The sequence below is a fragment of the Puma concolor genome, chromosome B3 (assembly GCF_028749965.1).
Source record: "Puma concolor isolate L17-30 chromosome B3, mPumCon1.1.hap2, whole genome shotgun sequence".
Classification (NCBI taxonomy): domain Eukaryota; kingdom Metazoa; phylum Chordata; class Mammalia; order Carnivora; family Felidae; genus Puma; species Puma concolor.
The window spans coordinates 27,364,545-27,391,506 of record NC_141672.1 but is presented as its reverse complement, the minus strand read 5'-3'; the positions used below and the strand labels follow the sequence as shown (position 1 = coordinate 27,391,506).

Genomic DNA, 26,962 nt, shown 5'->3' with positions numbered 1-26,962 from the left:
TACTTGGATAAGGAATTAGTGTTTTCTGTGTGTGTATTTGTGTTTGGAGTAGGAGGCAGTCACTGCAAATTCGGTCCTGGGAAATACATTTTCCAAGAATAAAGTTTACTGTTGGCATGAGGAGAGAAGAAAAAATCACTCTTAGTGGTGCATTCTAGAAATTGCAGTGTTTTATATATCTTTATATATTGTAGACTCTTGGAATGGGGTCAGAATAAGGCAGTGACAGAAGAAGATCCTGTCTTGGTCCCACATAACTATATGAGGTAAAAGCCTACCAGTGACACTGGGTGTTAGGCCAGGAGCTCTACACATTGTCTTAGCCAGTTGTAGATGTGGGAAGCATGTTATCTATATCCAAGAGAATAGAGAATGGGACCAGGGGTCATTTACACACCCTTTCTGTTGGCAAGTAACGAGATTCTAGGTAAACCAGTTTTCAGCAAGAGGCCTTTCAACAAGTTCTGTGGAATAAGGGAAAAGGAACATTATCCTGAAAGTTCAGAGGAAAAACACATATCCAAAAATGATTGCCAGTGGAAACCAGAACATTTTAGAAAGTCTTCTTTAGGATGCAAAAAAGACATAGTCACTTTGGAATAGGAACAGTTAACTCATAAGGAAAGAAAGATGGCTATTTGAAAACCCAGTAGTATGGGAGGAAAAATGTAAGGAAATTGATGTAATTGCAGTGTTAAAACAAGACAATTCATTCTGTGGAAAATTGAGTTGATTTGGAAAACTTTGGAAGCCCTCCCAAAATGCAATGAGAGGAGGTGATAATGAGAGAGAAGTTGATAGATCTGGAGAACAGAAGATAGAGGCCCTGTCTATGAGTATGTAAATATTTCAAAGGAAGAAACTGAAGCATTGGAATAGAATAATGATTTAAAAAATAGAACTGAAGAGAAAAGGCATTCTTGGGTTGAAAAATTATAAAGATTAAAAGGGAAAATGAATGAACAGACACATACTACCTAGACCTATCCTGGCAGAAGTTTGCATTCTGCCTTGGTGCAGGGGTGGAACAGGTATAAAGAACAATTTTTTGTTTTTTTTAATGTTTATTTTGGAGAGAGAGTGCGCATGAGCATGTGCAGGGGAGGGGCAGAGAGAGAGAGAGAGGGAGACAGAGGATCTGAATTGGGTTCTGTGCTGACAGGAGAGAGCCAGACGTGGGGCTTGAACTCATGAACTGTGAGATCATGACCTGAGCTGAAGTCGGACACTTAACCAACAGCCACCCAGGCTCCCTGGGTATAAAGAACAATTTTAAAAGGGATGAAAACAAGGCTGGCATTTATTCCTACAGTACTAAGTGTGAAGGGCTGCAGTTGCCTGTAGAATTTTGGAGTGGGGGGTAGGGGGGGGAAGATTGCTCTCCTACTCCCCCCCTGAATTTTATATATAGCCAGGATAGATTTCATATGGAAAAGCAGCAGAAAGGCATTCTTAGACATTCAGGTCTCAGAATATATGTTCTTTAAAAATTTACTCTGCAGAGACATTTCTTCTAACTGAAGATGAATCACTATTAGCTCTAAGAAAAGGTAAGTCGTAGAAGGATGGGTGGGCTTCTGTAAGGCACACCCTCCTAGCTCAGTAGCAGAGTCCTGGGGAAAATCATTAAATCTTTACCCAGTATACCTGATTGCAGGGGCTGCACTAATAAGCCTGTGAAACCAGTGAGGCTGTTTCTTTTGTGGTATCCTCCGAGTGAAACCAGAAAACAAACTCCTTCATTATACATTCTTACAACTTATTAAGTTATTGTGGGAATAATTTTGCAGTTGGTGTGAGATATTTCTCTGAAAAACCTCTCCCTTGGTCATAGTTACTTTTAGACTCTGAAATCTGACTCTATACGGTTATAGATATACCACCTTGACCCAGGAAAAAAATTGAGCAAAGATGTCTTTGGGCTCTGGGTCTAGGAGTGACTTTTCCTTTCTGTTTTTCTGGATTCTAAGACGATTTAAAATTTTTGTTAAGTGCATTATTTAATAAAAAGTTAAAATGAAAACCCCTTATCTTTTAACATGATGGTGGAGGCCATTCTCTCTCTCCTGTTTGTTTCTTTTAAAATTAGATGTAAAAGATCCATCTTATTCAAGGTACTTGGTTAATAATCCAGGTGTTAACTTACTGATACCGCTGTTTTAATTATAGGTAATAAACGAATTCCTTATTTTAGTTGAGACAGGTATAAACTACTCTTACTCAGTTCTAAATTTATAGTCCTTTGTGGTTAGGAATATGAAAGAACCAGCGAGCTGTCAGGTCAGAGGACAAAGTGTGTTTTTTCTCCCAATTATGAGAATTCAGAGATTTGTCTTATTCAAATTAGAAGCTTTTGTTAGGGCTAGAAAGTAGGGAATTATTTTCAAAAAAGAATTCACAAAAATACTGTATTATTTATTGTGTCAGAAAAAAAAAAAAAAAAACTGCCCTGAAACTTAGTAGCTTTAAGTAACATTTACAGTTTCTGAAGTCAAGAATCTGGGAGTAGCTTAGCTGGGTGGTTCTGGTTCCGAGTCTCATATTGTCACAGTCAAATTGTTGACTGGGGCTGTAGTTGTCTCAGGGCATAACTGTGACTGAAGGATCACTTCCAAGCTCACTCAGGGCTATTGGCAGATTTCAATTCCTTGTAGGCTGTTGGACTGTAAGTTCCTTTCCACAGGGGCCCCTCCACAGGGCTGTTCGTATTCTCAAGACATGGCACTTGACTTTCCCTAGGGGTAATGATTTGAGAGAGAGAAAGAGAGAGAGCATACCAGCCCTCACTGAGTGTCCAAGAGGGAAGCCACAGTCTTCTATAATCTAATCTCAGAAGTGACCTACCGTTACTTCTTCCTATGCCATTGGTCGTCACACAGACCAACCAGGCTGGGAAATACCAGGATGCTGGGATCATTGGGAGTCATCTGACAGTCTAGTTACCACAGATGGCTCTCCATCTTCTGGAATTTTTTCCTGACTTAGTGTGAAGCTAGATTCAGGAATGGTATTTTCAGAGTATCTGTCCCTAGAATTTGGGGGAATGTTTTTACTTTGATTTCAAAGGAAGGGCATTCAGGAACTCTAAGGACAAGCGAAGGTATAGATAACTGAGAGTATATTTTGTTGTAAGTATGTATACTGAAGGTGAATATTTATTTTTAAAATTCAAAATACGGCATTAAGATGGAGAGCTTTTTCCAAAGTGAGTCCCTAGTTTGTTTTCTTGGTGTTCAGCATGTTTGATGCATTTTTAGCTGATATAGTTAGAGTCAAAACATAGAGTTTCAGCTGTGTCTGAATGTTTTAACTAGCAAAAAGCAAAGGAACATTCTTTCCCAAGTTCAGTTAATCTGTTAGCATTTTCAGGAGAATGAAAATGAGAAGTGCTGAATTGAAAAGTAGCTCATGAAGAGAGAAACATGGAATTACTTGGTAAATGAATCTGTGCACCATCCATGTTTTGGCGGCCATTCAGCAAGCTCATGGACTTTGGAAATACACCGTACTGGCTCTGACGTTTATTTGCTGTGTAATGTTGGGCAACTTGCTTGGCCTCTCGAGGTTTCACTACTTCACTTGTAATATGAGGTTGACATAGTTACCTCGTAGAGTTTTGCAGTAGAAGAAATGTAATAATGAATGTAAAGCCCTTAGTACTTTGCCCGGCCTGTACTAGAACTCAGTAAATGATATTACTTGAATCAATAATGAATTCTGTATTAATAATTTCTATTAATGATTTGAACTATTATTATTAATAAACAACTATAAAATTATTGATTAAAATTATTAATATAGAATTGTTATCTAATACTTTTGTACTATCAATAATTTTCTTATTAATAATTCTTATTAATAATTTTCTGGAACTCCACTCAAGTACCAAACCCCTTCTTGAGACACTTCTGGTTTGGATATCTACTGAGAGCTATGTCTCCCTCTCTTGGATGAAGCCCCATATAGAGAACATATTAGATTTCATAAGCCACATTTATTTTTCCATTCAAAATGAGAACAGATTCAAGTCCCATAGAATGTTGTTTTTTCTTTACTGGAGTATAATTGAGAGTCCTATAGAATTTAGATTGCTATTTAATAAAAAGACTGTCAGGGAATTAACACTATCATCTGCTAAAATAATAATATTGGAGACATATGAGAATTAGCACCTTAGAGGTAGCTTCTGAATCTTTCATCCTTTGGTTCTGTATAAGATTCTAGAGTCTACAAAGTGGGTTCACATACCTCATATCATCACATCCTCAGAACAGCCTTGCAGGAAATAGTATTAGAGAAGTGAAGTGATACGGCATGAAGGCCATAGAAGGGGAAGCAGCAGCTGATCTGAAGGAGTTCATTCCATATGTAACATTTGCTGAATGCCTGCTGTGTGCCGGGTGCCGTGCTAGGCATTGGGGAGACTGAAATGAGCAAGATCTTACCCTCTTTCCCAGCCTGGATCTCTCTCTCCTCTCTCTGCCTGGGCTGGGCAGGGAGGAGTGATCTGTACAACTCTTGAGTAGTTTCAGTTCTACCAGTTGGCCTGAAGGTCCAGCTACCTTCTCGTGATTCCTGGGATCCAGAGGCCTCAGGCTCTTTGAGGCCCTGGCAAGAGAATGGCATTGTTGCTACTATGGGATGTTGACCTCTGTCCTTGAAGGCCGGCTTTATCCAGCAAAAGTGCACAGCCTCCTCTCTGAAGTGGTTTTCCTTAACAAGATGCCCTGTCGGCTTCATCCTGTACTTTATCACTATAGACGAGGGTTCTCCCCTTTGGCACTACTGGCATTTTTGAGTCCGATGATTCCCTGTTGTGAGGGTTGTCCTGTGCATTGTAGGATGCAACGCTCTACCCAGTAGATGCCAGTAGGACACCAACTCCCCCTCCCCTGCTCCAAGTCCTGACAAACAAAAATGTTTCCAGACATTGCCACATGACCCCGCGGGTGCAAGGTGGGAGTGGGGGTGAGGAGAAGGGGGTAAAATTTCTTTGAGTTGAGAGCTACTGCTGATGTTTCTAGGTGCTGATCTGGGATTTTCACTTGATTGATTTTGCTTTCACCAACAAGCGTAAGTTTCAGATTTAGAGAACGTAGTAAGGCCAAAACATTGATCTCTTCTATAGAATAAAAATACTGTAGTTTTTAAAACTTTGTAACTGAGAGTTTTTGCCAACTTGAAAAAATACCCTTTAATTGCTCCTCAAAAGGGCAAACGGTTCATTTTCAGAACTTGGAAGGAAGAGCAATTCAGATGAAAGCATTTTAAAGTTCATACCAAGGTTTACAATATTGAGCTCAGAGTGTTTGCCCTGGAATCAATGATTCAAGTGGATGAGGGGTATCAATAGTGTTTTATTAGGCTTGATTCCTGTGATAATCTCCTTCTCTGAGAGTGGATGCCAATCATCTGGTCTACCAAGAGTGTCTTGGATTACCAAGATGCCCAGCAGGGAAGGTTAGAGGGATAGATGTGTGATAAAACAGAAAAAGCAAAATGTTCATGGCAGTGTGTGATGTGCGGTAGGTGATGTGATGGAGTGTGAGTGGTAACTGGAACTTCTTTCAACCTTTTCATATGTTTCAAAGTGTTCATAATACAATGTTGGAGGAGGGAAGCCTCTGGAACTGCAGGTTAGTGGGACTTTCTTTACACTTCTGTTTTTTCAGCTCGATGTGGTTTGGTTTCTTTTCTAACATATAATAATAATTAGGTAATACAATTGGTGGTCTAAAACCCAGGCTTTAATTTTATTTGTGTCTTATTTAAAATGGTGGCTATGCTGCTGAATTCAGTGTGGGAACATTTTTTAGGGACAACCACTGTAGAGAAGTGTGATGTATTATTACTGTTTTTACTCACATAGAAATACTTTTGAGGTGTTTTCTGATTTCTAAGATGGGGAGATTTCCTCAGTGTTACATGGTTAAATTGTAGGCTTGCACACCCCCTTATTTGCAGAGTATTATTCATTGGAAAGCATTCTTCCTTTTCACATCCCTCTCCCGTGGTTTAGACTAGGTTTCTTATAAAATGTACACCTTTATATTGTTATTGAGACGTTTCTTTGTTAGTTTTAGGACTGGGTAGAGTGGTTTCTGGTGTATGGTAAATAGTCAGTGCTTACTAAGTGAATGAGTAGAAGTTTAGGAGAAATGGGGGAGGGGGCTTTTCCTCCTTTTGCTGTGAGAAACTAATTGCCCTAATTTTTTGAATTTTTTGAATGATGTATAAATTATTTGTAGGGTTAATACATTTTTAGAAATTTTAGAAATATTCTAGGAGGATTTTATTTTTAATGCAAACTATTTATAGGTGAGAACCATGTGAGAACAGGGAGTCCAGAACAGCTCCCAAAGCAAAGACAGGGGGCATTGCTGCCTATAGGAGTGGCTGCCATTTTAGGAAAAGATGAGATTTCACACCTGCTATCTTTGTGGGTTTTGTCTAGTTTTTCTGAAGATTAACAAAGGCTGAGTTTTTGTCTTCCTGACTAAACTTCAGAGGACCACAAGTAGAGTGGACACTAAAGGTAGGATCACACTTTTTTCTTACAAAAATCAGGAGCAGAGCTTTTTCTCCTTGCCTAGTAAAAAGGCTCATGGCAAAAAAGTTATAAACAAATTTGAAGGTTTTGAGATAGGAAAAACATGTAGGATTCTGTCACCTTTTAACTTTTTGACCTTGTGAACTACAAAGGTGCTAAAAGAAACTTATGTTTATTGAAAGGTAGCTTAGTTTTAATAGACCATTAAACATTCTGTTTAGTTAGCTAAATTAACATTTTCTAAAAGCGTTTATTTTTATTTATTTTGAGAGAGAGAGAGCAAGTAGGGGAGGGACAGAGAGAGAGAGGGAGACAGAATCCCAAGCAGGCTCCGCACCATCAGCACAGATGTGGGGCTCGAACTCACGAACTGTGAGATCCTGACCTGAGCCGAAATGAAGAGTCGGATGCTTAACCGATTGGGCCACCCAGGCACCCCATAAATTAACATTTTATAGTTGACTAAATCGCTATTAAATCTCACTAAGCTGATTTTTTTTCAAAGCAGATCTCAGAGCCAGAAGTGAATGAAGTCTTCAGAACTGGACAACTTTGTCTTATAATTTGGAAGGGGAAATATTTGCTTCTACTTTCTAGCTAGCACTACATTTTTGCATGCTGTATCATAGTGTTTATGTGCAGATATGCCACGAAGTTCCCACTTTTGTCTTTTTTCTCATCAAATCATGCTAACAGTTTCTTACGTATGATTAGATTTCCACAGTGCAAGTTCTTCTGAAGGAATAAATAGAATTAGCAGATGCTATCCAATGTACTAGTTACTTCCAGATACCAGTAGACTGGTGATACTTTTATGTCATAAGCATGCTGTAAGACACACTATTTTCTCTGTGAAGAAAATACTTCTCTCCCTTGATCATAGTCTTAAAATCCTGGTGATATTTCTGTAACATCATTGCCATTCCTCGAATTAACTATATACAGAAAGCTTATAGACATGTTTAATCCAGGCTCTTTCAGAAACCGTGAGTCCTCTTAAATGCTGTCGACAAAAATAGAAAAGGTACAGTGACACGAAGGCTTTAGGTTACCAGCACCTTTCTTGATCCAGCAGATTTCTTTGAGCTTACCCCCTTGGTTTAGAATACGAGGAGAGAACGGCATCCGTGCAAAAAAGGATCAAGGGAGCACTGTATTTTGTAGTACTTACAGGTGGCTGGAAATGAATGGGGAAAAGAATTGATAGATTTTGTAATAAAGCAAGCAGTTTAAATTTTATAATGGTAAATACTCAAGAGTAGAACTTGTACATGTAGAGTAGGGATCAGCAAACTTCCTCTGTAAAGAGCCAGATAGTAAATATTTTAGGGATTTGCTTGTGATATGTTCTTTGTTGCTACTACCACTCAGCTTTGAAGTTGTGGTGTGAAAGCAGCCATCGATGATATGTAAATGAATAACTGTGGCTCTGTTCCAATAAAACTTTACTTATGGACACTGAAATTTGAATTTCATATCATTCCCACGTGTCACAAAATTCTTCTTTTGATTTCTTTTTTTGCTGTAAAAACCATTCTTAGCTCACAGGCTAAAATAGGTGCAGGCTATCATGTGCTGACCCCTAAATCTCAGTTAGTGATACTGCAAACTAATAAAGTGTATATAACGTGCTGATGGGATAGCGTATCTGTTCTATAGCTTAATGTGCTTTTTTTAAGGCCTGCTTACTATGAAGAGGAGTTAAAATAATATCAAATTTGGTCTATCTTTGAGGCCAGATGAGGATAATAAACTGGTAATATGAGAGACTGTGTAGTAGAACTCAAGGGAGTTAGACCACTGATGTTCTTAGGAATTTACTAAAAATACAAAAGTAGCACCATTAAGTTCAGCAGGCACAGTTCCTCGAACTCAGAAGTAGGAAGGGTGCAGTGCTCAGGGAGGATGGCCTCTGGTTTTACCCGCAGAGCTCCTTGAAGATTCTAAATCCATCAGAATCCAGTAGTATAGTTTTGTGACACATTTCTTACGACAACACCCGAGAAAGTTCTCACTTATCAGTACAGAAGAAAAGAAAATGAAAGAATGTTTAAATAAATCGAGTTATGTTTTATTGGCTCTTGCTGCAGCAAATTTCTTGGATCTCTTCAGAGATAAACTTAAGCGAGGAAAGAGCACAGCTACTTAATTTAATCAGCAGTTTAAGGATTTCGTGTTGGCAAGATATTTGGACATGTTGCAAAAATACAAAATATTTTCACATTTTTGATCCAGAAATGTAGACTGGGATTTTGCCAAGCCTATTGCTTATGCAGTATGATAAGAATGTTTCTTCCTTGCTCTGGTTCCTTCCATCTTTTAGAGTAGGTGAAAAAAAATGGCGAGTTTGGAAGGAAACACTCCCAATCAAGGGAATAGCTAAAATTGTAAAGAATAGGGAAATTTTTCCTGAACCAGATCAAATTTAATGGAGATTAGGCCCAAGACATTGCAGCATCAGAAGAGGCAGAATCAATTGTTAGTAATAGCTCAGAAAATGAAGTAAATTGAACAGAAGTCTACAGAGCAAAAGTTGTATTTCATTGGCTTCAAATGGAGTTTGTTTATACCTTTTTATTTTTAACCTTCTGTTTTGAGAATGAATTTTGTTGTGTCCACTTCATATCGGGAAGACATTAAATTTAGAAAATGTAACTTTGGTCGTACTGACTTTTTTCCTGTTCATGGATTTTTGTTTGCCGCTTTGTAAATGGGAACAAAACTTGAGAGATGCTACATGTCTTAGAGTTGGACAGTTTCATTTGAAACCGAGAGTTAACAGTATTTAAAAAAAAAAAAATCATTGGTAAATTTGTGTTGTTTAATACATCCAACCAAGTTGAGATTAGTTTTGTGAGCCTTAATAAATAAGTTTTTTTTTAAAGTTTGTTTATTTTGAGAGAGTGAGTGGGGGAAGGGCAGAGAAAGAGAGAGGAGAGAGAGTCCCAGGCAGGCTCCGTACTGTCAGCACAAGGCCTGACGTGGGCTCTATCCCACGAACTGTGAGATCATGACCTGAGGCAAAATCAAGAGTTGGACATTTAACCGACCGAGCCACCCAGGTGCCCCACTAAATAACTCTCCAGTGCTAACCTAACAAAGTGACTTTTGGTATTTTTTAAGTATTTTGAAATAGAAGTATAAATTTTGGAAGTTTCCCTAGGTTTTGTTTTACAGGAAAATAAGCTTTCCTCTGTGGCTTAATTATGAAATTTAATTTCTGATTGGCTAATGAGCCGGAGTGAAATTAGGCAAACGGGATGTTCTGATTTGAAAACCTGAAGAATGGACGCTGCTTTGGTTTTGACGGGATCTGATGTGTTCTCTTGTGTTTGTCTCTTTTCAGTGAAACCAGCAGTGTGTGTAGCAGCAGTGACACAGGGCTCTTTACCAATGATGAAGGACGGCAAGGTAATCTTGATCCCAGCTTTGGGATGTTGGTTGAGTATTTCTGGGAAGATTTGAATGATTATAGGAATATGTCACTGAGAATATGGTGGTTGTCTGTGGCAGTGGTTCTGAAACTTTAAGGCATATAAGAGCCACCTGGTGAACTGTTAAAACTGCACATTCGGAGGTCCTACAAATCAAATAGATCTAGTTAGATTTGGCTTTTGGAATCTGAATTTTTCACAAGTACCTGCAGTGATTTTCATGCAGGTAGTTTAGACTTTGAGAATCATTGATTAGGGGGATAGCGGATTAGGGGGATAGTGTCAAGGATAGGACTTTTGGAAGTTGCTTTTAATTAGAACCAAAAAATATCCTTCTGTATTAGCTCCTTCATTGGATATTAAGACATTCTTATTTTTACATAGGAAGAGTTTATTTTTATAACCTTGTTTATAAATGATCATAGTGTTCTAGATGAATATATTCTAGAAAACATCTTCTTTCTAATGTTAAGACTTCTGAAATTCAGTATAGAACACTGTGGATAAGACTGGTATAATTTAATTACCAGTTCTTTATTTTTACAACTTAGTCATTTGAGACTTTGTTTTTATCGGGTACACTTGCTTAGAACCATACTAACTATGTTCCAATAAGAGTTTCATATAGCTCCTTTGGACTGTAATTCTCTTCATCTAAGTAAGGGATTTGTAGCTCTCTAAAGTCCCTTCTAGCTCTGGGATCCAGTGATTTTTCTTCAAGGGTTAAGTGATCAAAGGACAAAAACACAATGGCTACATGTCTAGGCTGATCCAGAAGAGATCCTGGGACCGTGAGACTCCAGATCCGAGTTCTGATTTTGGAAAGAGATTGCGGGAGGTTATCTCCCCCATACCTCAGAGTTGCGGGCATGGATGGGGTTGCTGAGCTTCTTATTGTAATGGAGGTTATTGTGAATACATTTCTGTCCCTTTCGGATTCTGAGGGAGCTAGGTGTCATTAGAGGCTCTGTGTATATACTCCCAGATTGGGTGCAACTAGGGTCTTGATTCTTTTGTCTTTGCTTGAATGAGCTAGTGTATACAAATTTTGCTCTTTTTCTTTGCTTTTATACTGTTCTATGAAGTATCATAATGTGTCTCTTAAAGATTATGATACATAATTATACAGAGGTGTAAAAAAGTGTGGACCTGTTATGACAGATTAAGTTTCAGGCCTTCAGAAAACCTTTTTACTAATAAGCATTCCTTGCTTTATCATGGAAGATTTTAGAATATTCTATAGCCCTAGCTTTCCTTTCTATCTCTGCTTCAACTTCATGCATTCTGGTGATATTTGGATACTTAGAGTTCTCAGCACAAAGCTATGTCATTTCCTGCTTCCATGTCTTTGTTTATGCTGGTGTCTCTGCCAGAAATCTCATCCCCACCTTTTTTGACCGGTTGGTCATCCACCTAGACAGTTTTCGTTTTGCCCCTCCAGGACATATTTATGGACTGTGTCAGTGGGTTGTTTTTTTTCCCTCAATTTCTTATTGGATTTGGCCAATAGGAGGCATTAGCAGAAGATTGGAGGGAGGAAGGTGAATGAGACTGAGTGTATTTGTTAAGTTTTTATTATGGTAATACTGTTTAACAGCCCCAGCATTTCAGGGGTTTACCTCATTTATTTCTTGCTATGGGGCTGCCTGTTGGCTCAGGCTCAGCTGATCTAACCTGGGCTCAGCTGGTCTCCAGGCTTTAAGTTAGGTTTGTATCTATCTACTCAGTGTATCCTGTCCTGGGACCTCTGCTGGAAGAGCAATGACTGTTCTTGGCAGGGACTTTTCCTGGTGGAAGACGTGAATGCTAAGTGACCAAACCAGAGCTTGGCGACCAAGCCATATTTAAAAAAGCTTTTGCTTGGATCACGTCTGCTAATGTTCTACTACCCCAAGTGAGTTATATGACAAGCCTTATGTCAGTGGGAGGAGGAAGTATGCTCTGCCTGAAGGGGAAGGCTCTGGAATTCTGTGGGTAAAGGCAGAAGGCATGGATGTGTGTTATCACAGGGAGGTAGCGAAGAGTTGGAGACAGTAATACAGTCTGCGACTTTGGATTGTAGCTTTCTCGGGCTCCCTTTCTGTTGGACTGCTGGTTGGCAGTGGTGGTGTTCCTCTGCCAAAGGCCACCACCCCTGCTGGCAGTCTTCTGTAACCTAAGCTTTCTCTCTGGTCTCTAGTAACCATTCTCTCTCCTTGCTGCTTCAGGTCTAGGAAAGGTAAAGACTTCAGGGTGCTTCACCATCCCTTATTGGTTCCTCTTAATACTATCTACTCCTTTGTAAATAGTCACCTTATTGAAGTCTCCATTACTACATTTAAGTGTGTGCACATTTCCTGGAGAGAATCTGGCTGGATGTCACAGTCCGTGCAGGCATCATCTCCTAGAACCAACCCTTGCACTTTGTTTCCCTGTACTTTTTTACCGCTTACCATAGGACATTATTCATAGATGTGTGCCTTTTCCATTGAAGCTTTCTCAAGGTACGAATTTTTTTTATTTGCAACTATAGTAGGTAACACATTGCCTGGCATATAGTAAGCTCTTAATAAATGGTTATTGTGAAACTCAGAAAAGGGGAAAATTCTCCTCTTTCTCCCTCAAACAGAATTATACATAGAACCTCAGATTATGAAACAGATAACCTGTTTTGTTAAAGCGTGATTCTAGAGGAGCAGGAATTCTGGAACCTGACCCATCAGCCTCTTCCTTATTCTCCGGCAGTACTCTTCTGGGGAGCTGCTGCATCATGCATCCACAGGAGCCCAGGGTAGGGGACTACTGGTCTAAATGATTTCACAAGGTTTTCTTTGGTTCAGTGAAGCCCTTTTTGTATTGTCAAAAATCTTGAGTGGATGCTTGAGTATCAAAAAAAAAATGCCATTATGGGATGCCATTTGTCATCATAAAATATTATCTTAGCTAAATATACTGTTTTAATAAATGGCTTAAGGAGTGTCTATGAATAAGAAAGGAATTAATATATTGACATGCAGAGAAACTAATCATTGTTAATTCTAATGCCTATCTTTAATCCATCTATGCACCTGGTTTAGTAAGATGCTTTTAGAGCAGTAGTTCTCAAAATGTCCTGAAGTCAGCGCAGCATCACTAGGGAACTTGTTAGAAATGCAAGTTTTTGATCCTGCTTGGACCAGAATCAGAAACTTTGGGGATAGGACCCAGCAGTCTGTGTTCTAACAACCGTTTTTGTTAGTTCTGATGTACGTTGAAGGTTGAGGGCCACTGTTCTGGAGAAACAGCCATTGATGGTATGTTTTTATAAGGGAACACTTACTTACTTTTATAAGGGAACACTTACTGTTTTTATAAGGGAACAGTAACTTCTTTATGAGCATTTTCATTTTCCCTTTTAGAGATCTCCACAATGAGTTAAGAGTTATCATTACCATGGATGTAAGTGGCCCGTGAATCTGATACTTCATGTGCTTAACATGGCCTGAGCAGTTTCCCTAGGATCTGACACACATTAGAGAATGAAGGCATTATGAATACTTTAGATGTTCTTGTCATGAATCCCTTCATCCTTGGTATTTTGAAAGGAGTATGGGATGGCAGACATGAAGTTATCAGTCTTACTACTCTTTGTGGGTGGGAACAAGGTCTCTTGCAAACTGAGATGCTGTCAGTGTAGCCAGTAGAAAGAGGTTTGAACCAAGAGTCTGGCTATATGGGTCTAGTCTTGACTTTGTCACTAATGACGAGTTTGGCTTTGGTTGAATGGTATAACTTCTTGACAGATCTTGGGAGGTTATATTGCTGGTCTCTGTGGTTAGTTTTTTCCTGGTTACTTGGATTGCTAGTGTCAAGATGATTTTCTGTTCCATTAATGTCAGGGTACCAAGGAATAAATGAGGTATGGGTATACATTTTTTGTTAACCTACTATGAGAAATGCAAATGTAATACCTCAGGAATAGCTAGTTTTGAATTAAGAAACATTTGTGGACTTTGAACTCCCAAGTTCATTTACACCACAGAATGGTACATAGGAGGCAATTTATTTTTGTGTTACAGGCTTTGGAGTTAGTCACGCTTTGGGTTCAGATCTTGGCTTCATCATTTACTAACTTGACTTTGCCTTCTCTCACTTTAGTTGCCTTATAAGTTGGAATTCGTGTAGGGTTTAGAAGAGATAACATGCTTGCAGATTTTTAGCATGGACCCTCATAGGGTGGTAAGGGTTTAGTAAATGGTAGCTTTATTAGTTTTTTACTATCAAAAGTAGTCCAGTGTAACACAGTATTTCATTTACGTGAAACTAGTTTGGTACTCTAGTTTCCATCATAATATGGATCAAGAAGAAGGTTCAAAACAGTTTTTTTGTACTTTGACATTATTTAAAAGGTATCATCAAATCTGTAGTTCTGAGAAATCATCCTTGCATTTGGTTTTCCATAGAGCATGTTACAATTCCAACTTATGATCTCTTTACTTTAGGGGATGATGAGCAAAGTGATTGGTTCTATGAGGGAGAATGTGTCCCAGGATTCACTGTCCCTAATCTTCTGCCCAAGTGGACTCCTGATCGTTGCTCTGAAGTAGAAAGAATGGATTCTGGACTGGATAAACTTTCCGATTCCACATTCCTTTTACCTTCTCGACCAGCTCAAAGAGGTAAGTTCTGAGGAGACCAAACTATACTTCACACTTTTATGGTTCTCTTTGGGGAGAATCATCCCATGGCAAGCATATTCATGCCTCTAAGCATGTATTAACTATCTGAGTTTTGGAGCTAGTCCAGGGATTTTTCTAGAAGATTCAAGGGTGAGTCTTAAAACTTGAGGTTCTCCATTCATACGTAAATCCAACCCGTGGAGACTCTTGGGATATCTATTAGCAGGGCATTCCTTCAGCTTGCTATTGCCATTTGTGCCAGATTTAGGAAGCCTAGCAGCGTGTCACTGCTGCTTACCTGCTGTGAAACCGATGAGCTATGGAGTGCTCAGTGGGAGCCTGAAGTATTGGATCTTGGAAGAGAACAGATTTCAGTAAGAACATTCACAGACAAGGTATAATGACATTTTTTAATTGGATGATTTAAAAATATTTCCTTAAATTATTTTATTATTGTGGGCTTTCACACAAATACATCCTTTCTCTTTGCTTTTCCTTTACTTCTGATGCAGCAAGGTAGAGTGGGAAGGGAGAAGGAACTGTGGTGATAATACTGTCTGGTACTGTCTTCCTAGCTCGGTTACTATGACAGAATCACTTCATTTCTTTGGGACTTCAGGGTCATTACTTAAAACACTGTGATATTGAACAGACTGTTTCAGAGGTTTCTTTTAGTTCTATAAATTTATGATTCTGAGATTCCCAGGAATCCGTTATCAGGTAATAGTTGAGCATCTGTTGGTGATCAGAATTATGCTCAGAGCTATAAACCCCTATAGCAATTTGTTAAGATGAATTTGGGTGATTGAAAGTCCTTCTCAAAATAGTGGGCTCTTGGTAAAGATTACTGCCAGGCTTAGGCACACATTTGCTACCTTAACAACTTCCATCAAACATTTCAGTGACAATTTCTGAAAGTTCTTTATGGACCACTTAAAATACACACAAAGAGGAATAGGGAGAACAACTTAAGATGGCCTGTAATTCCATACCCAGAGACAGTGTCAAGATAACATTTTGGTGTGGACTCTTCCAGTTGTGTTTTTTGGGTGTGGAACGCATGCAGTAATTAGAAAAATGAGATTTTACTATACAGGCTATTTTTACTGTTATTTTATGGCATAAAGTGTTTTTGAGATAATAACTGGCATTTAATTTATAATTAGAAATTATTGATAATGTCTTCTATTTGTGTAGTGTTTTTGGTTTATAAAGTACCTTCCGTGTGCTGTTTCATGGAGTCTTCAAATGAGCTCTGTGAGACAGGATTGAGCCAGTGATTATCCCTCCTTTACAGGTGAGGATGCCTAAGTCAGAGGTAAATGACACGCCTAAGATCATACCACAAACACATGGGAATAATAAATCCTTGGAGGATAGCCTAGTGATACAAGCTTTAGGGTCAGTCTAGTAAGATCCTGGGAGGAAGGCCTGTAGTGTGCTAGAAGCACATCATTGCTAATGAATCTTCTGCATTCCGTTTCTGAGGGCTTTCTTCTGTTTTTTAGGATATCATGCTCGCTTGAATCGTCTGCCTGGAGCTGCAGCTCGATGCCTCAGAAAGGGCCGAAGAAGGCTTGTTGGGAAGGTGACAGCTCTCACTGTCTACTGGGCTCACTGGGAGGATAGTATTCCCTACAGGATTTGTGTACCCTGTTGCTAGTCAGAGGTGCTGCGGTACTCCCTGGAGTAAATTAAGCCAACTGGAATCTTTTGCAAGTTCACGAGAGAGAACCTTATGTAGGATGTGAATGGATACACACATAAGAGATGAAGCTTAATTCATACAGAAATTTTGACAGAGCAAACACTGTCATGACAGTTTGTTTATCTGTAAATCTATAGGCCTGATCTTGTCTCTTCTCCTCGTTTGATTAATCTTATATTATTATATTATGGAAGTTAAAATAGTCTTGGCTTCTTTATAACTCCTCCTGAATTCGTGAATGCTTCTTCTGTCCTAACTTTGGTCTTTTATTCTAGAATTCATTAAAAAAAACCCAAAAAACCTGAAAGAAAACCTGTTCTCAATTTTTAAAAGCTCCTTGGCCACAAGGAAGGGATATCTACCTTTATTCAGTTCTGCCCTTGCCAGGGACTATACTGGGCACTGGGCACCGAGAAGGTATTGCCTTCTACCTGATACTACCTAGACAGAAGTGGCAGAATAGAGAATTGAACCCAGCCGTACTTCTGTTTTCTCTTTTAAAATTCAAATTTAAAAATTTTTTTAAATTCATTTTTTTCCTCTAGCTTTGAGATTGAAAGTAGGTTAAGACTGGGGCTCATACCCTGTTAGAGAAGATGGTGGTGGGCTAAGAGCGAGCAAGTGAGAGGCATTTCAGAGCATTACTGCATTCACTGCACATGCAATTAGAATGCCTACTATGTGTCAGGCTCTGTGCCAGGCCATGTATATAGTGATCACAGCCATAGCCTGGCTACCCTTAGGGAGCTACTTTTGTAGTGGAAATAGGGAGTTGTTTTCTGAGATTTTAGCTATGTAAAAGGAATGAAGCTATTTATTTCCAGATGAACTCAGATTTTTTATCTTTAAATTTAATTTCAGATCTCTCATTAGAAAGACATTTGATTATTGGAAGAATTATACCTTCTTCTTTTGGCTCATTTATTTTACAGAAAATAAAACGCTGCTTTTGCTATCCTGGGAGCTTATTCTTACTTAATGGGCCAGCTAACAGGGTAGGAGTACATGAGGTAGAGGGAGGCAGGAGGTTGGGAGTAGGGAACAGAGAGATGGTTTTACTTTTTATTAGTTAGTCTGGAAGGGTAATGTTCTCCTTACTGTCTGCCTTATTTTGTCTCATCTCCTGTAAAATAAGAGCCTTCCTCTTTTGTGGAAGTAAATCATTTCGTCTTGAAGGCTCCCTTTAGTTTGTCTGGAAGGAAACTCTAGGGCCTGTTGGACGTGCCTCCAAGAATTTCAGATGAATAGGATAATATTTACTTGTTTCATTCATCTTCATCACCTTAAAGGGATATTTGTCATTTCTAGCAGAGGTCACTGTTCTGCCCCCCCCCCCCCCACCTCTCTTCTCTTTTTCTAAATTATAATCATAAATAATGAGTTTCATTCACTGCTCCCTGCCAGCGAGCTGCTAATTACGCAAAGTACTGCTTGTAATTTACACAGTAATAAACTGTAAATTTAAACATTACGGCACTTTAAGTTAATAATTTTTCTGCAGTAACAAATAGCTCATTTTTCACCCATCTTTTCTGTTGGCCCCACTACTATGGCTGTGTCTGTGACCAGGAGGCACGTGCCTAAGGGAGGAAAAATGTGAAGAATACACTATGTGAAACCTTTTCATTTAGCTCCACTCCCACCCAGAATCTGACCTCAAATTAATTTTTCTGGAGTCAGTTCTGCTAAAATGCGTACCCTAATATTTTAGGCTAGTCCACACAAATGAACTAGCGATCCACATAAATGAAAAGCGATCATAATGTTTTCCCAGAAACAAATGTGTTTGAATAACAGGCTTCACATTCTTGACAGTCATGCCCATGACTTATGCGTTCTCATCTTCACACTTACTCATATGTGGGTACCTCTTATTTGTGTATCATTGGTACCCTTCCCCAGGTACTGTGGTGACATTCATTGTAAATATACTCAAGTTAAATGAAGGGTGAGTGCCTTCTGCCATTTTCCAATTTTTTGGAGATGATTAGTTTCTGAATTGCTTTTGGTGTTATGGGTAAGCTTTCATATTACAGTCTTGAGAAACCTAAATTTAAGAACCAATTTATACAAACTATTTTACTTTAAGAGATGATGCTTAACAGACAAAAGGCAGGGTAGCAATTTTTGTAAGTTCTAAAATTCCTTTAACATGTATGCATTAGTCACCAGATTGTAGGTGTTACCAGTGAGGCCTGGGTAGATTTCCCATTATGAAGGCTATTGGGGCTGTAATCATACTTGCCTAGAAGCTTGGTGTGCTAGCCTATTAAAAATTGGCTGCTGTTGGACTTTTTTTTTTTTAAGTGTTCTATTTCCATATACTTTAATAACTTGCTGTATTAAAACATATAGTAAACAAGGTTTATAATGACTTTTTTGGAACACTGGGAAAAATAAGGCTAGGATCACATGTAACACTTTTTAAGATAGATTCCCATAAAAAGAAATAAACTTGCTGTTAGATTTTAAGGTTGACATTTGACATGTGCCTTTGAGGTTGCTGGCACAGTTGTGGGAAAGTGTGAGCCTGATGACAGATCATACTTTATTTCTATGGTTAGATGACACTCTTGTCTTCCTTGCCTTTTCAGGAGACCAGCATAAGTACGTTGGGTACTGAGAGGATAGGCCACATTATTAGTGACCCTCGGCAGAAAGAGTAAGTGCTGCTTATATATTTACTTATTATCCCAGCCTGTTCCTTGGAGGAGGTAGAGGGAAGTTTTATGGAGGAACCTAGAAATTGGGCTTTAAAGCTGAACGAGAAGATCTTAAAGATTTGTGCTTTACCACGGTTAACATGGCTAACACCCCAAACCCATGAGAGTGATTTTTTTCCTTCCGAGACTAGTTTTTGTTTCTTTGCTGTTTGTATGTACACGTGCTGCATTATAAAAGTAGCCTCCAGTTAGGATGTTGTTTTTTTTAACTAATGAATGAATTAATTTACATTGAGGTAAAGTTGGTATATAGCGTTACATAAGTTTCAGGTGTATACCATCATAATTCAGTATTTGTATCTGCTACAAAGTGATCATCACCATAAATCTAGGTACCATTCATCAGCATAAAATAGAGCCCTTTCACCCACCCCTCAACCCCCTTCCCCTTGGTAACTACCAATCCATTCCCTATATCTATGAATTTGTTTTGTTTCGTTTTATTCATTCATTTTGTCTTTAGATTCCACATAAAAGTGATATCATACAGTGTTTGTCTTTCTCTGGTTTACTCATTTAACCTAATCCCTCATGGTTCATCCATGTTGTCACAAATGGCAAGATTTCCTTCCTTTTTATGGCTGAGTAGTACTCCATTATTATGTATGTGTGTATTTATGTATACACCACATGTTCTTTATCTGTTCATCCATTGATGAACACTTAGGTTGTTTCCATACCTTGGGCTTTGTAAATAATGCTGCAGTGAACATAGAGGTGTATACATCTTTTCAAGTTAGTGTTCTCATATTCTTTGGATAAATACCCAGAAGTGGAATAGCTGGATCATATGGTAGTTCTATTTTTAGTTTTTTGAGGAATCTCCATACTGTTTTCCACAGTGTCTGTGCCAGTTGACTTCCCACAAACAGTGTACAAGGATTCCCTTTTTTCTACATCCTTTCCAGCACTTGTTATTTGTTTTGTTGATAATAGCCATTCTGACAGGCGAGGTGATACCTCATTGTGGTCTTGATTTTCATTTCTTTGATAATGAGTGATATTGAGCATCTTTTCATGTGCCTATTGGCCTGTATGTCTTTGGAGAAATGTCTGTTCTCATCCTCTGCCCGTTTTTTTTTTTCTTCTTATTTATTTTTATTTTTTATTTAATTTTATTTATTTTGAGAAAAAGAGGGCATGCATGAGTGGGGGAGGGGCAGAGAGAGAGAGGGAGAGAGAGAAAGAGAGTATCCCAAGCAGGCTCCATGCTGTCAGTCCAGAGCCCAATGTGGAGCTTAATCCCGTGAACCGTGAGACCATGACCTGAGCCAAAACCAAGAGTTGGACACTCTCCTCTGCCCATTTTTTAATGGGATTGTTTGGGTTTTTTTTGTTGTTGAGTTATATGAGTTCTTTATATATTTTGGATATTCTTTATTGGATATATGGTTTTCAGTATCTTCTCCCATTCAGTAGGTTGTCTTTTGGTTTTATTGATGGTTTCCTTTGCTGCACAAAAGCTTTTTAGTTTGATGTCGCATTTGTTTATTTTTATTTTTGTTTTCCTTGCCTTTGGACTCAGATCCAAAAAATAAAAAAATAATAATCAGAAGAGACCCGTGTCAAGGGGCTTACCACCTATGTTTACTTCTAGGAATTTTATGCTTTCAAGTCCTACATTAAATTCTTAATCCATGTTAAATTAATTTTTGTGTATTGTGTAAGATAGCGGTCTAGTTTTCTTCCTTTGTATGTCGTGGCCAGTTTTCCCAACATCGTTTATTGAGGAGACTGTCTTTTCCCCACTGTATATTCTTGCCTCCTTTGTCATAAATGAATTGACCATCTATATGTGAGTTTATTTCAGGGCTGTTTATTCTGTTCCATTAGTCTATATGTCTGTTTTTATGCCCATACCATACTATTTTGGTCATTATAGCTTTGTAGTATAGTTTGAAATGAAGAAGTGTGATGCCTCCAGTTTCGTTCTTTTTTCTTAAGATTGCTGTGGGTATTCGGGGTCTTTTGTGGTTCCATACAAACTTTGGAATTATTTGTTCTAGTTCAATGAAGTATGCCATTGGAATTTGAATCTGTATGTTGCTTTAGGTAGTATGGACATTTTAAAATGTTAATCCTTCCAGTCCATGAGCACAGAGTATCTTTCCATTTAGTTGTCTTCAGTTTCTTTCCTCAGTGTCTTAGAGTTTTCAGTGTACAGGGCTTTCACCTCCTTGATTAAATTTAGTCCTGGGTATTTTATTCTTTCTGATGTAATTGTAAATGAGACTGTTTGCTCATTTCTCTTTCTGATAGTTCATTATTAGTGTAGAGAAACACAACAGATTTCTGCATATTGATTTTGTATGCTGCAGCTTCTTTGGATTCATTTATTAGTTCTAACAGTTTTTTGGTGGAGTCCTTAGGGTTTTCTGTGTATGGTGTCATGTCATCTGCAAACGGTGATAGTTTTACTTCTTTCTTTCCAGGATGTTATTTTTTTTTTAATCTATTTTTTAAATGTTTATTTATTTAGTTTTGAGAGGGGGAGAGAAGGAGAAAGCAGGGGAGGGGCAGAGAGAGAGGGAGACCGAGAATCCCAGACTCCGTACTATCAGCATAGAGCCTGATGAGGAGCTCAAACTCATGAACGGTGAGATCATGACTTGAGCCGAAGCCAAGAGTCAGACGCTCAACTAACTGAGCCACCCAAGCACCCCTCCAAGATGTTACATTTTAAGCTCATTTTTCTGTCTCTTAAAATTCTTTTGTTCAAAATGGGTGATTGCCTGTATACTCTCCTGTGCTTTTCCCATGTTTAGACTTCTATCTAGAGAAATAGAAATCTCTTTTGTCTTAACTGCTGTGGTAAGTGCAGCTGGAAAGCCTGTGTGCAGCTATAGGAAAATGATTCCTCCCTTTCTTATGACAACCTTGTCCCCTAACGTGATTGGCTGTTTGTCTCCTACACACTTGAAAGTCAGTGTCTAGTTATGATCCTACACTCATTAGCCTGGTCGAATTCGTAATTAACAAAATAGGCAAGATATGGGTATGGTTTGCGTTCTTGTTGAATTTGGGGATCCTCTTATCACCACACAGCTGAGATTATGGTGTCACACCATAATCTTGAGTTTGTTTTTAGAGGGTCCAGCATTTCACATTTCATTACAAGACTTTTTCCTTTGAAGAGTTATTTTTCACAAGAAGTTTGTGCACGTCTACCATGTCTTTTCTTTTCTACAGTTCCTTCTTTTCCCCAGTTCTTTCTGTGTCTTCACTTTGTTATGCCAGAGTCCTTTTTTCTTCTCCTCCTCTATAATTTCCAACCACTTCTTTTATTTTCTTTCCTGTTCTCTCCCTCTCTTTAGTTTCTGGTTACCGTCAGCTGGGAAAAGAGAACGAAACCAGGTAAGATTGCTTTTCTTTGTCATCTTTAGTTTATCATTTGATTTCCTTTTCTTTAGAAAGAATAAAGCATTGGCTTCTGATTTTCCTCACATTTCTGCTTGTGCGCATGAGGTAAGGTTCCCGTTCCCTGCGTTATTCTGATTTCTTATAGAGGACTGTTTTCTAAAATTTTCTGATATTCACTGATAAGAACTATAGCTAATTCCCCTTTTTAGGTTCAACTGTGCTTTTCAGTTTATTACTTATAATGTATATTTCATAGGAATCCTGTTTTTATTTTAGTTTTGAACTTTGCAGTAAGAAATCAGAATGAACCTCATTTGCGTATGGTTTAGTTCAGCACCAGCATCCTACGCTGAGAAGTACAATGGTGAAGCCTGAACATAGGAGACAGAAGAAGGTAGAGCTGCTGTGAGTGAAGTAGTGGGGTCAAGGCCTTAGAGCCGTGCCCTCGTAGTCACTTAGTCTTTTCCCCAGCTACCCCTGCGGAGGGCCCTTGGCAAATCTAGGCCTTTGTAAGGGTCATAATTTAAAAATTACTGCCAGTGACTATTGATGCGTTCCTTTCACGTTTGAAGCTTTTGATTTTTGGGGGGAAGAGAGGTTGCTTTATCTTGATTAGTTATAAAGTAGATAAAGACTGGTAGGTAAAAATCTCAGGCTTACTGTTGCTCAGTGTTTTTTGTTTTTTGTTTTGACCACTTAGGACTTATTAAATTGCTGTGCAGTTTAGACTTGAAACCTTCCTCTTGAGGACACTCTTTCAAAATGAACCAGAGCAGGGGTAGACCTAACTGGTGTGTATTCGTGAGATGCTTTTAGATGGTGTGTGGACATACAGTTATTTTAAGTTATCATTTGTAATTGGAAAAAATGTCATCATCATATCAAACTTGTTCCTTAGAAACATAGTAAGGGCAGGCTGAGTAAAAATAATTGGTATGAAGAAAATACTAAGTAAATAACAGTGCAGGTTGTGGGCAGAGAAAGAAGTCATTAAGGCGGTGAGAGACTGCAGCTTGGGAGATCCTGAGCCCGAGCACTGGTTGCAGGGGAGGATCTAAAGGCAGAAGAGGACCTGTGTTGATCACCCAGTCCAGATCTGTTATTTACAAAGAAGATTTAAGTGATTTGCCCAAAGTCCTGCTTCTTTCTAAGTTCTTTTGAAATTACCATTCAGAGTTCTTCTGGTCTTAAGATATATTTAGTTTTGAAATTTGGGGGTGAGGGGCATTATTTGTTCTAGGGAAAGTCCAAATAAAGCTAGAAAATGGAAAGTAAGGTACTTTTTTTATATATTATATCCAAGTTTGACCCTCACAACCACCTTTTGAGATGATTAGAAGTTTTACAGAAGAGAAACTGGAATTACCGGCTGAAAGCAATATTTCATTTATGCCCCCGGTAATCCTGTAAAATAGGTAAGACAGCAGTGCACCCCCTCGTACAAGTGAGGACAGTAAAACTCAAAAGAGATTATGTAATTTTTAATGTATGAAAACTCAGTGATAGACTGAAATTAAGTGTTAGGTATTCTAATTCTTAATCAAGTTCTGTTTCTACTACACTGCAGCTGGTATGTGCTAACCAGTTATTTACTGGAAACATTGGCCGGGATAAAGAAAGAAAAAGGTAGTTTCATGCTAGTTTTCTTGGGAACAAGGGCCAATAATCAATAGATAAGTTCCTGTTATGTCATATAGAAAGCGCTATCTTCTGCCATTTAAGTAATTACCAGGTATTAGAGGTTTTTGAAAAATTGTTATTTACCAAGGAGTAGCCTTTTTGGGGGTATGTGGGATCAGGTATGCTAGATTTGTGGTTAAAACTTTATTGAGTGGTGTCTGTTATATGGCAAGAGAGTCGAACCGTCAAAGGGGCAAAGTGATCAAACAGAAAGTCACCTTTTAGAATCAGATCTTTTTCATGTAAGCTTTGCTAAAATAATCTCATTTATCCCTGCAGTTTAATCCCCTCTCCCCTCTCTACTCCTTGGATGTTCTGGCTGATGCTTCTCACCGAAGATGTTCACCAGCGCACTGCTCTGCCAGGTAATAGTCTTCTAGCGACGATTTTCTTCCAGACAATACCATTTCCTTTTTTATAATACTTTTCATATTATAAACTATGTTTGTGTATAGTATCCAATTTGATCTTTACAAAAACCTTTAGAGGTCAGTAGATGTTTTACAGATGCAGAAACTGAGGCACAGTATTGAAGTACCTTTCCTGTGATCTCACGGCTAGTATACGATTTCTGTCTCAACTGTGACCTAAGTCTTCTGACTTGTATTTCATATTTCTTGTGCTAAAAGCCCCATCTTCAGAGAATGTTATTACCGGTCCTTGCCATGACCTGCAAAACTCTGCGTAATTTGACTTCTGCCTGCATATCCAGCTTCCTTTCATATACTCCTTTCTCCTCCCTGGGGGAGAGGTCCAGCTGTGCTAGAGAGCTCAGCTCCATTTTGTTCGTCACAAATAGCAACCCTTTTCTGCCTCTGAAGCCTCACACTTGTTCCCTTTGCCTAGACTGCCATGTTAAGCCTCTTCTCACGGTTGACTACTTCTCATCTCAACTCTGGGAGGACCTCTCAGACCATCCTATGTAAAGGGGCCACCTCCATCACTCTCCACTCATCGATTTCTTTCTGCTAAAGCTTTATCACGGTCTATAATGATTTGCTTGTTGGGTTCCACCCCCCCCCCAACTTTTTCTCCTGTCTCTTTCACTACGATATAAGCTTCAAAGTGTAGGGACCTTGTTTTATCTTGTTCCCTGATAATATCCTCAGCACCTAACACAGTGTCTGGCACTTACTAGACATTTGGTATGTTTGTCAGAATGAATCCTACGCCTCTCAGTATAAGTTCTCTTGAGTTAGGTGACATGGGAAATAAATATGGTTTTAATGGTAGCATCCCCTAGCAGGGTTATTGTGCACAAAAGAGGAGCTAATTGGCTGAACCGTAGAACTTTTATTATTTCTAGTGGCACAAAGAATTCCTTTCCAAGGTTCTGATGTGTTGTTGGTTTGTTTGTTTTTCTTTTTTCTTCCTGATTTGTTCTTATTTGGCTGTGTTCATAAGATTAGGGTACAGGCACAAGAAATTATACTTTCATGGATGCAATGAGAACTTCACTATGGGCTATACTAATAAACTCCGCACCATAACCTACCACCAACTACCAGACCTTCTATTGGAGAAGTGGCGTTTCAGTGGAAAAAGTCTTTTGAAAAGAGAGACCCTCACAAATGGTGTTACTAGAAATGTGGAAAATTGTGAGACGATTAGTAAACTACTTCCATAAGGCCCTCTCTTCAGTAGCACGCTGTTTGTCCGTCGTCCATTCCTTCAGCACTTGCTGACTGCCTCCTGGGCCCCAGGCCCTTTGTGTAGGCACCACCCTCAGGAGCTTACATTCTCTTGAGAAAGTCAGGTGTGGAGATTGATAGCTACAGCGTGGAACGCCAAATGTGTAAAAGATGTGTGCCAGAATGCGAGGAAGCACAGAAGAGAGGCTTCTAAGAGGCTGAGGGGGGGTTTCTTAGAGGTGGTGATCCTCAAGCTTGAAAGACCAAGATTTCAGTCCATAGAAAAGCAGTCCTTCAGCTTTTTGTCTTCATACCAATGGAGTCATGGCTGTGTCTACTCTTTGGGAAGACTCTGACTAGCACTGTATTGTGTCCGATGCAGAAAGCGGATTCTTTGCCGTCCTCCCTCTACGTCTGTTACCTAGACCCCGTGCCGTCCTGTGCTGAGATCAGTATCCATGCATTTATCAGTCAGGTCTCCTGTTGCCTCTGAAGCCTCATCCTGGCTGGAGTGGGTGTCAGTTTTTTGTCTCTTTGTGTATCTCATTATCCACATCGTTGTCTTGGTTCTCTTGCTGGTGGTGCTGGTGGCCAGACTTGAAAACATAAGGCAGTCTGGGCTGTGCTTCCGGTGTAGTCTGCTGTAGAGAAATATTGCTTATTGCTTTAGACCATTGCTGAAAACAAGGTGAGAGGGTCTGGACAATGCTAGCTTATCCTTGTCCTTCTAGGTGTCATTCCCAGGACACTGGAAGTAAAGTGAGTTGCATTGTTTGGGGCAGGGGAAGACATTTTTTAAACTTACATTCACTATCTGATCCTTAAAAAAATGGTTTTTTGTTTTAAATTGTACATAGAAGAATCCAGCAGCACATAATTTTGTTTATATGTGTTACATACGTAAAGAGTGTGCAGATCTTTTACTCGTGAGGGTGCCTAGTTCGTAAAGTTTGGCAACCATGGCTCTGTGGGAAATGGCTAGCACAAGTGACCTCTAAGCAATTTTTAGAAAATGTGGGTGATGAAATCCTGAGCCCTCAGGGCATCCTCTCACTCCCTTGAAGTTGGGGTGGGGAGGAGTTCCCTGCCCAGCAAGGGGTCAGTTGAGAAGGAGCCATCTAGCTCCAGTGTGGCTGAAGGATGAGATGGGATCCAGAACTGGATGGTCAGCTTTGTACAGCGTGGACACCATTTAATAAAGCCTGGAGTCTAGGAAGGAATGTTAAAAGAGTGTTGGTG

At 39.1% G+C, this 26,962-nt stretch overlaps 1 protein-coding gene across 10 annotated transcripts in view; it reads left to right on the top strand.

Moving 5' to 3' along the window:
• The window catches only part of GPATCH2L (G-patch domain containing 2 like), a 90,253-nt gene that overhangs the window by 9,408 nt on the left and 53,883 nt on the right, over positions 1–26,962 (top strand). For 6 of the 10 annotated variants that reach the window (XR_015252167.1, XR_015252171.1, XR_015252170.1 and 3 more), the window contains 6 exons: positions 9,897–9,961; positions 14,445–14,621; positions 16,130–16,209; positions 18,924–18,991; positions 22,463–22,517; positions 24,372–24,457. Coding sequence is in view for 5 of the 10 variants with exons in the window: in XM_025918832.2 (XP_025774617.2) it covers positions 9,897–9,961; positions 14,445–14,621; positions 16,130–16,209; positions 18,924–18,991; positions 22,463–22,517; positions 24,372–24,457 (531 nt within the window). In the remaining 5 variants the exon portion in view is untranslated. Of the gene's footprint in view, positions 1–9,896; positions 9,962–14,444; positions 14,622–16,129; positions 16,210–18,923; positions 18,992–22,366; positions 22,407–22,462; positions 22,518–24,371; positions 24,458–26,962 lie in introns of all 10 variants that reach the window. The other 4 variants (XR_015252168.1, XM_025918833.2, XR_015252172.1 and 1 more) reach the window with 2 other exon arrangements.